The sequence below is a fragment of the Archocentrus centrarchus genome, chromosome 12, assembly GCF_007364275.1.
Source record: "Archocentrus centrarchus isolate MPI-CPG fArcCen1 chromosome 12, fArcCen1, whole genome shotgun sequence".
Classification (NCBI taxonomy): Eukaryota; Metazoa; Chordata; class Actinopteri; order Cichliformes; family Cichlidae; genus Archocentrus; species Archocentrus centrarchus.
This window is the reverse complement of record NC_044357.1, coordinates 25,724,345-25,735,121: the sequence shown is the minus strand read 5'-3', so window position 1 is coordinate 25,735,121 and position 10,777 is coordinate 25,724,345. Positions and strand designations below refer to the sequence as shown.

The 10,777-nt window shown below is 43.7% G+C and overlaps 1 protein-coding gene across 1 annotated transcript in view; it reads right to left on the bottom strand.

Annotated features, from left to right (window-relative positions):
- Positions 1 to 534: 534 nt before the first annotated feature.
- Positions 535 to 10,777, bottom strand: part of pip5kl1 (phosphatidylinositol-4-phosphate 5-kinase-like 1) — a 56,909-nt gene continuing 46,666 nt past the window's right edge. Inside the window, exons 6-10 of the mRNA XM_030742144.1 lie at positions 7,177 to 7,211; positions 7,034 to 7,089; positions 6,010 to 6,122; positions 5,708 to 5,870; positions 535 to 1,983 (exon numbers count right to left, since the gene is read on the bottom strand). Coding sequence (XP_030598004.1) covers positions 1,542 to 1,983; positions 5,708 to 5,870; positions 6,010 to 6,122; positions 7,034 to 7,089; positions 7,177 to 7,211 — 809 coding nt within the window. The 3' untranslated portion in view covers positions 535 to 1,541. The remainder of the gene's footprint in view (positions 1,984 to 5,707; positions 5,871 to 6,009; positions 6,123 to 7,033; positions 7,090 to 7,176; positions 7,212 to 10,777) is intronic.

Genomic DNA, 10,777 nt, shown 5'->3' with positions numbered 1-10,777 from the left:
AAGACTGCGTGAATCTGGACTTCATGGTCGAATTCCTGCAAAGAAGCCACATCTGAGGAAGAACAAGAGGAAGAGGATGGTTTGGGCCAAGGAACACCAGGAATGGATATTAGACCAGTGGGAATCTGTCCTTTGGGCTGATGAGTCTAAATTTGAGATTTTTGGTTCCAAACAGCATGTCTCTGTAAGACACAGGACAGCTGAGTGGATGGTTCCTACATATGTAGTTCCTACCATGAAGTATGGAGGAGGAAGTGTGATGGGGGTGCACTGATGGTGATTTATTCCATATCCAAGCCACACTTAATCAGCATGGCTACCACAGCATCCTGCAGCTACATGCTGTCCCATCTGGTTTGAGCTTAGTGGGACCCTCATTTGTTTTTCAGCAGGACAATGACCCCAAACACCTCCAGGCTCTGTAAGGGTTATTTGACCAAGAAAGAGGGTGATGGAGTGCTGCGTCAGATGACCTGGCCCCCACAATCACCTGATCTAACCCCAACTGAGATGGTTTGGGATGAGTTGGACCACAGAGTGAAGGCAAAGCAGCCAACAGGAGCTCAGCACCTCTGAGAACTCCTTCAAGACTGTTGGAGAATCATTTCAGGTGATGACCTCATGAAGCTGATGGAGAGAAAGCCAAGAGTGCAAAGCTGTGATCAAAGCAAGAAGTGCCGACTTTGAAGAATCTAAAACACATTTTGGCTTGTTTTACACATTTACACGATTCCTTATGTGCTCCTTCAGTCTGAATGACTTCAGTATTCATTTATAATGTAGGAAGAAAAATAAAAACACTGAATGAGGAGGTGTGTCCAAACTTTTGATGGGTACTGTATTTAAATCTGTCATTATTGAGGTAGCATTAGCAGTGACAGTGGAAGAATGAATGAAGCAATGACAGCTGGATAGAGTAGATTCATAGACTGTGTGTAAATGTAAGTGAAGCCTTAAAAACCAAGTGCTTTAAACCAGATTTTGTTTTAAAGGCCATCAAAAAGAAGTATGAATGTGTTGAAGTCTATGTGAAAATAAACGTTCTTCCTTCTGGATTTATGACCTCTGTAATCATTTTCCTGATGAGTCCCTAAATGTGAGTCATACTGAACACAGCGTGGTGTTTTTTATGGTCCCATTTAGAGTTAAAAATAAGAATAAAGCAGTGTTTGTTTTAAGTGGAGCGAGTGCCCCTCAGTTTCACAGTCTCGTCCCAGCTGTGGTGGCCAAAATGCTCAAAAACAGCTTTATGAATTTAATTCTTAAATTTGGACACAGGGTGGGCTCAAACACACGCTTGTCTTAAAAACTATTTTGCTAGTTAAAAAAGAAGTAGTACATGTCTGCTTCAAATTAATAAATCAATAATGAAATTATTGTTTATGTACACCTGCTCACAGGTGAGGCCCACACAATGTTTGAAGCTGTTTTTCATGATGAAAAGGTTGGAGAGGAAAAATGCTTTCCAAAGCAAGTCCAAACAACTTGGACTTGCTTTGTTTGCAAGTCCAAACAACCAAACACATGCAGATGTGTGGGCTCTACTTGGTGTGGTCCTGTACCCACTGACACAGCCTGAGGCAGTACGCCTGCGGACTGACGGTTGAGAAGGACCGGCCAGGGTGCCTCAACCTCTTCCACAAGTGCTCCAGCCTCTTCTTAAAACTGTAAACCGTGAAAATGTCAATGATGCCGATGAAGTAGCGCTGCTCGGGGCCATCGATGATGTGAACTGGATTCTTTAGGTTTGGCAGTAGACGTCGGTTTTGGGCCTCGAAGTCTTGTAGCTCAGCCTCGTCGCCGCCCGGCCCAGAATGCTTTGCACACGTTCGAGGAGAGCTGCCGCTTGATGCATCTTGGCCATGCGGTTTCGTTAAGCTGCTATCTGTCTCAGATAAAGGCAGGGTGCCGTCCTCTTCGAGGACTGCCCCAGGAACTGTGGCTGCACTCGTATGGATTGGACTGGAGCCTGGATTCACAGACCTGAAATTAAGAAGCCATTTAGAAGAGAGTGAATCAGTGAAACACAGACTTCCCAACAGCCTTTTCTAATTTTAGAGTCTGTACAGATTACAAAAGAGTTTAGTGGCACAAATCAATCTGGACTGAATACACACATTAACCCTAAAACCCCAGACTGGTTACCGGTGGCCTGTTGGGTGTCAAGATGTTAAAAAGAGAATTTAAGGATCGATTTGGACATGCAGAAGTTCAAACTGAGCATCAGAATGTGGAAGAAAGCTGGTTTTAAGCATGGCGGAGTTTTTGGTTCCAGACGGGCTGATCTGAGTATTTCAGAAACTCCTGACATGCTGGGATTTTCCCACACAGCCATGATCAGGAAAAGAAAACATCCAGTGAGCAGCAGTCCTCTGGGTGAAAATGCCTTGTTGCTGTCAGAGGGCAGAGGTTAAAGGTCAGACTGCTTCAGACCAATTCCAATAAACACTCATTACAACCAGGGTATGCAGGAGAGCATCGGTGGACGTGCACACCTTGGTGCACCTTGAAGCAGATGAGCGACAGCAGCAGAAGAGCACATATCTGGGATGCGGTGGAACCGGATACTCATATCATCGATGTGCAGCTGACAAACGATGTCAGGTCAGTCAGAGGGTCAGTCAGAGGGTCCAACGCAGTACCAGCAAGGTGTAACTAATAAAGTGTCCAGTGAGTACATGTGCTGATGTTCACACCAACTCTAACCCCAACACTAACCTTCAGCTCTCACAGTATTTCATTTCTGGCTTTTGAAAACTGGTCTCTGAAGTTTTGGGAGAAAAGTTAATGATCCCATAAACATTCATATAAACACTGTTAAATGTTATTCCAAAAAAAAGAAGCAAAGCCTAGGATCATCCCAAATGTCCTGATCTGCAATTTCCTCTGAGTAACACAGACTTTATGGATGGAGTTGACTCAGGATGAGTGTGGGTGCCTCAGCTCATATCTAACTTAAAGTAGAGAAAATAAGGGTCAAAAATGGGACAGTGCTGCCAGACAGGAGCTGAAAAGCCAGTAAACCTTAACCATAGACCAGCTGCTAATGACCTGCTGGTTGTTATTTTAACTCTAACCTGCCATCTCAACATCTGCCAATTATTTGAACTCATGTTTTTACAGTTGCAGCCTCCATGTTCACGTTACCTAAACTGGAACACAGCTGGTTTGACTAAACCCTTATGTGGTTGGTTTGCAGCACTTTTGTAGGGCTTGAATAACTGTGGTAAACCAAACCGTGCTCATGAGTGCTGGTTTAGGGTTAGCACAGCTCAAGCCACTCACGGGGTAACCAGAAAGTTGTATTTTTAATGCATCTTAAATAGAATGATTGTGTTTGGTTCCCAAGCCTCGAGAAAACAATTTCCTAAATTATTCTGAGAGCACAGCTCCCCTAATTCACTGCTGGAGTGTTAAAAGCACATAAACTATAAGAAGTAGCTAAAAATTTACATGCAATTCAATTCCAGAAAATCCACTCTAAATGTCTGGTTTTAATATTTCTGATATTATTGTGGGATTTGGAGCCAATGCTCTAATCAAAGTCTGGTATCAGGATTCTGTGGAGCAAAAAGAAGGCAGTCATGAAGTCTGACTCCGTATCTGTAGCAGCATCTGAACTTTATCATCATGAAATTGTGTGTAAACTATGTGTAATTGGCTGCTAATGACTCGTCATGGCAAACAGGAAGAGGAAGCTCAGTCCACTTCTCTGAGTGTGAGTGTGATGGCGCACCATGAGTCAGTCGAAGGGATTACAGCTGGCTAAGATCGAGGAGTCTGATGCTTTAGCGAGGAGGCTCCCATCTTTGCATTTTCATTTTAGGAAACAAAAAATAACGAATGTGACATCAGCACATCTGGCCAGGAGATTGTTTGTCATTTGATGGATAAATTTTAAACAACCTTTTGACTGATTGTTTTCATTGGTCATGATCATTCAGTCCGCAGCTGTTGTTTCATATAGACCTTACAGCTAAATCGCCCAAAGTCGTAATGCTGCACTTTTACTTTCTCTTTGATTGGATGCGGTCGTGTCTGCAGATTTTTAGGCCAGTGTTTTTGTTATTGTATGGATGTCAGCAAAGAAAAGACTAAATCAAATATGGTGCAGAGGACCTCTGTACTTTCTGTGGTTTTTAGCTTAAAAACTAACAGCTGAGACACAAGGATAGGATTTCCTGTAACAGCTGTGCAGTGCAGTCTCACCGGGCATTACCCAATATATTAACAAGCACTGGGTCCCTGGAGACCTTTTTACGGTCAGGCTCACATCATCTCCTTGTACACTCACTGGCCACTCCATTAGGTATGTGTTCATCAGGTTGCTTACACAAACATCTAATTGAAGCATGTAGACACGGTCAAGACGACCTTCTGAAGCTGAAAGGGAGCCTCAGAAATGTGATTTACGTGACTTTGAACGTGGCATGGCTGTTAGTGTCAGATCAGTTGATCGGAGTATTTCAGAAGCTGCTGATCTACTAGGATTTTCCCACACAACCACATTTACAGAGAATTATTGGAAAAAGAGAAAATTCCAGTCAGCGGCGGTTCTCTGGGTCAGAGGTCAGAGGAAAACGGCGAGGCTGCTATGATGGGAAGGCAACAGTAAATAACCACTCATTATTACCAAGTTATACAGAAGAGTGTCTCTGAATGCACAACCTTGAAGCAGATGGGCTACAGAAGCAGAAGACCACACTGGGTGTCACTCCTGTCAGCTAAGAACAGGAAATGGCTCTCCAAAATTGGACAATGGATTGGAAAAACATTGCTTGGTCTGATGAGTCTCTGTTTCTGCTGCAACATTCAGATAGTAGGGTCACAATTTGGCATACACAGCATGAAAACATAGGGCCATCTTTGTGCACCATCAAGAATTAAGGCAGTTCTGAAGCTAAGGAGGTCCAAAAGGTTTTCCAGTTTTCCCAGAAAAAAATGAACATACCTGATTTAAAATTGGCCAATTCCCCTTTAAAGTAAGTTTGAAATCAATTCAGTTCAATCTAATTTTATTTATATAGCACCAAATCACAACAAACAGTCACCTCAAGGTGCTTTGTATTGTAGGTAAATACCCCACAATAATACAGAGAAAACCCAACAGTCAGAACGACCCCCTATGAGCAGCACTTGGTGACAGTGGGAAGGAAAAACTCCCTTTAACAGGAAGAAACCTCCATCAGCACCAGGCTCAGGGAGGGGGGGTCATCTGCTGAGAGGGGGGAGACAGAGATTAATAATAACTAATGATTAAATGCAGAGTGAGGTATAAACAAAGGAAATAAGGTGAATGAAACAAAACATCTCCCCAAATTAACTAAAGACATCAACAAAATATGAAGAAACAACTCCAATAACTTCATGTGTTGTGTTGAAGAGATTCCGACTGAAGTTGAACCAGGGTCAGGCTGTACATTCATGTAACACCAATGTGTACCACAAGGTGGTTTTCACTGGTGGCCTGAGAAAAGTCAAAGGCTCTCGGGGGGGGGGGCTAAAAAGAAATATCAGATCTCAAAAGAACAGCAGAACACGTCCTGTATAAGACACGATCTAAGACACTAGATTGTAACACTATAAATGCAGCAAAAATGAGAATCAGGGTACTAAAACTATAAAATGCCAATAAGGACACTGGTTTTTCCCCCATTGTGGGATCAATAAAAGTATCGTTCGGTCATTCATTCATAAGGACACTGACTTTTTGGCTCTTACGATGAGTGTAGCAAAGGAGAACCCCTGGTGCCGCTCGTCATGGTGCAGGGGCTGATGGGCCAGGAGGAGGCTGTAGTCCAACACATTGAGCTGGCGGAGAAAGTAGGTGTCGATCTCCACCTGCCGCAGGAGCCAGGGACGCTGCTGGTCTGCACACGTAAGCAGCACAAAATGGATAACTGTTACTACAGGAATATTCCTTTGAATGATATATGTGCAGAGTTACTAAGCTGAGGGAGCAGTAATGCTAACTTTTGCACTTATCACAGAATACATAAACACTCTTACCCAGAGTGATGAACTGGCCTTCAAAGTTGAGGTCTTTGAGTACCACGATGATCTGACTTCCCTCTGGTGCAGGTTCTGTCCAGCGACTCACCTCACAGCCCTTAATGTCATACCTGGCAACATAAAACACGCCATACTACAGTGTATCACTAAAGTGAGTACACCCCTCACATGTCTGCAGATATTTAAGTATGTCTTTTCATGGGACAACACTGACAAAATGACACTCTGACACAGTGAACAGTCGTCTGTGTGCAGCTTATATAACAGTCTTCATGCAGAGCAACAGTTCATCTTTAAGATCCTCACAGAGTTCTTTGCCATGTTGGAACTTTCAGTGAGCAGTATGAGAGAGTGTGAGAGCTGTACTACAAAACTGAACACACCTGCTCCCTGTGCACACCTGAGACCTAGTAACACTAACGAGTCACATGACATTTTGGAGGGGAAATGACAAGCAGTAGTCTCTTAGGGGAGTACTCACTTTTGTTGCTGCCGGTTCAGACATTAATGGCTGTATATTGAGTTATTTTGAGGGAAGAATAAATTTACACTGTTATATAAGCTGCACACAGACTACTTTTCATTGTGTCAAAGTGTCATTTTGTCAGTGTTGTCCCATGAAAAGATATACTTAAATATCTGCAGACATGTGAGGGCTGTACTCACTTTTGTGATACACTGTAGGTGTTTTCATAGTTCTAATAACTGCTCGGAGCATCAGAAGGTGACCAAATAGTTTTGGAAACAAGGTTCACATCTACCCCTGTTACAGAGTACTAAAAATTACATTTCAAACAAATGAAGCAAAAGTCATAATCTGTTGCATTAGCCTTTTAGCTAGCACATAGAGACACTTGTAAAGGACTCACTTGAGCTCACAGTTAAATGCTCATGCTGTACTGTGACCCTTTCCTAAAGGTGGCTTAACCTCATCAGTGCGCAAAAGAGAAAGTAAAGGGCAGGTTAAAAAGACAGCAGCGGATCAGTATCTGACCTCTACACACCTGCAATCCAAGCTTACCTGGCATTGATTCGATCGTCTGGATAAAACACACTTTGCATGACAATAAAGTATTTCTGCAAAACATAAGGGGAAAAAGTTTTATAATACTTTGTATCATTTTCTGTTTCTCATGAAGAACAGTGATAAAATGTGGTCTGTACCTTTCGTCTGCGTGGGATTTGGATCCTGTGAACGCCTAAAAAGAGAGAGAAGAAACTCAGTCGAGATATTAATTTGTCAGGTTTTTGACATAAAACCTCTCAGTCTAAAACGACTTCCTCCTTCCTGTGACCCTGCTACGACCTTCTACAATGTGCCTTTTATTCTTTAACTCAACCAGCTGCTCATTTCTACAAACTGACCCACACACACATCCAAAGTCAAAGACAAATGCACAAAGAGACACTCATCCACATCAATCCACCCTTTGAGGCAGAGGCAGACAGCCTGGAATGGAGTCAGCCTGACCCTCGAACTGCCAGCTGACCTCAGTACTGGAACAGGTGCAGGAAACAGGGGTGTAGGAAGACCCACACACTCCCCTCCCCACTCATCTTGAAAGTGAAATATTGGGTGCACGTGTTGGTAAATGTGAATATAAAAATTAATATGACTGTGTGAAAACTAGACACCCCCCCCCCCCCCCCCCCAAAAAAAGCCTCAATGTCTAAGGTGCAGACAAAACTGACAAAAAACAGCCCCACCAACAGACATGCCTCCCAATGCTGGGATAAAATAGTAAGGGGTTCCCCCAAAATATTCATGACAGCATCCAACATTCATGAATCACCATTTCTTGAAAAGAAAATAAAGGGTCACAACCTTAGAGCATGATGGGAACAGCAGGCAGCACAGTCCTTAGGATGACAGTAAAGATAACCTTTTTTAATATCAGTGGTATTACTATTACTATTATTAGCAATAATCACCACGACACAAAAAGATAATTTTTTCAGCAATTGAGAATCAGTGATTTTACCCCCATTTAGGGGGTCATGGGGTCATTAGGGTTACAAATTGTCACATGTACAGGCTCTGAAATGTACTCAAAGTAAGAAAGTAAAAGTAGTTCTTTGGAGGACGTTTCAACCAACTATTTTTCTGTAAAGCTAACTGAACCTTATTATATATTATTGTAATAATATAAAATAATACATGAGAATAGAAATGTTATTCCAATCTAAATTTTAATTCTAATGAATGCACTCAGCTTGAATCTGTTATGTAGGACACAAACTGTTAAAGGGAATTTAAACACAGCTCTGTTCTCTGTGTCCTCCATAGTAGAGGGTGACTGTGCCTCCACCTAAACACCAACATGAGGATACTCAGGGGTTACAGTGGGATTCAGAAGGTGGAGGAACCCTAAGATCAGCTGTAGTGGCTCTGCATGGGGAGAAGAACACAACTTTCTATTGTAGCTGCAGTAAATGATGTTGGTGTGCAGGCTGTGATCAGCTGACCTGCTGCTGCTGCTCTGAGGTTTACTGCTCTGTGTGGATGAACTGAACTCACAAAGATGTAACCCAGTATTTCACAGCTCTCTGAGCTGATCTCCATCCCCTACACTGACAGCATACAGGCTGTAGAAATGTTGGATTCAGTGAATGAATCTCAGCATCAGCAGCTTTGATTCAAACTCATCTCTGCTGCACTGATGTAACCTGTAACTCTGACCATGAACACAGCCTCTGGGCACCAACACAGAGCTTTACTGTAAATACAGTACAACACACACACTAAACTGCAGTATTTTCATACAATCTTTGAATAACACAAAGTCAGCATACTTCAGTTTGTTTTCCAGTCCTTCCCTTTAAATCTAACCTCTCTTCTTCCTCTCCTGTCCTCTTTCTCCATCTCTGAGTGAACTTCTCTCTCTTTGCTCTCCCTGAAATGCAGCAGCTCTTCTTTTAGCTAGCAGACACACTGTGTGACAAACTGCACACACTTTGTGTGTTTTCTGATATCTGTTGAGCATTTAGAAATGTTGCATTTACCTGCCACATGTTACTCCCTTCGTGCTCGCTCCTCTTCAGTAGCGCTAGCTAAGCTGTTTATGTCCCGCGAGCACAACTTACTAACTCGGTCCGGCCCGCTGTAACCCCTGATTATAACGCTATAAATGAGACATAAATTATATGTGTTTGCGTATTTAATCCCTTTGTACCCGATAAGCCTGGTGATGGAGGACACGCAGTGCGATTGTCTCTTATGTGTTAATATTCCTCCGTTTAGGCTCAGATCGTTTGATGTTTGATGGAAATACAAACTTCTCTCTGACGTGTTAAAAAGTAACGAGTCTGTTTGAAAATGTAAAAAGTAGAAAGTACCGATACTTGTGTAAAAATGTAGGGAGTAAAAGTAAAAAGTAGTCAGAAAAATAAATACTCAAGTAAAGTACAGATACCAGAAAAATCTACTTAATTGTAATTCATTACTTCCCATCTCTGAGGAAGGGTGTAATTTACTCATACGTTTATTTACACCAATCATACAAAACCAAACAAAACAAAACACAGGAGCCCAAACACAGGTCAAAAACAGTCCAAAACAGAGTCCAGGGGACGAGGGCAAAGATGGCCGAAGCAGTTCAGAAGGGCCAAGGTCAGAGCAGGATCAAACAAAAACAAGGCCCAAACAAAAAACAACGGCACAAGGCCAGAAAAACAATCCATATTGTTCAGAAGGCCACCCAGACCAAGGGCCAGAAATAACAAGCCAGGGAACACAAGGTTCATCAGGGGGCTGACCGCGCTCCCAGCGGTGGCGGTGATGTGACCAGACGGGAGGCTGATTGTGCTCCCAGCAGCGGCGGCGGCGAAGCAGATCAGAAGGCTGACCGCGCTCCCAGCGGCGGTGACGTGACGAGATGGGAGGCTGACCGCATGTGGCAGAGCCGGATGACCTCGGGCGGGTGGCCGGGTGGCATGCGGCGGAGACTCTCCTGAGCCCTGGATGGTCGCAGACTCGGAACACTTGGAAGACTGGGAATGCTCGGACTGAGCGGGACCCCCTGACAGTGCAGGGCGCACAGCTGTCTCCCTGGATGGCTGGGGCTGCTTTGGGGATTGTTTGGGTGTGTATAGTGGTGGTGAAGACGATGGTGACAAGGGCTCTGACTGGGAAACTAGGGGCTCTACTGCAGCTGACAGGAGAGACTGAGGCTGAGACAGGGAAGCTGCTGAGGCTGACACTGAGGGCTGTGAGGAAACGGGTGGTGCTGACACTGGCTTGGAGGCTGTTGCAGCTGGCTCTGACCCTGACTGCGGGGAAGCTGCTGAAGTTGATGCTGAGGGACTGGCATGAAGCTGGAGCAACAGGAGCTGACTGTGGGGATGCAGCTACAGCTGACTGTGACGGGGACACTGTGGAGCGTGGCCATGGCTTGGGGGCTGCAGCTGCTGCAGGTGGCGTGGACTGAAGCTGAAGAAGCGCTGCAGGATTTCACTAAGCATTGATACTAAATCCCGCAACACTTCACAGTCACTACTAGAAAATCTATGGTGTATTTTTCAAGAATTAAAGTGCAAAGCATGCAAAGGCTCATTTTTCCCTTAGAGTGATTCAAGCTGAATCAAACTACACGCATATTTGTGGTTTTGCTGTTTTCAATAATCATGAGTAATTAAAAAAAGGTACTTAACAGTTTTTCTGTAATTAAGCAAAATGTGTGAAAATGTGCTATTTTTACCCTTTTGGAGAACCCTGTGGGACTCCACATGTTCAATCAGACCACCAAGCTGAACTTTTCCTCTGCAG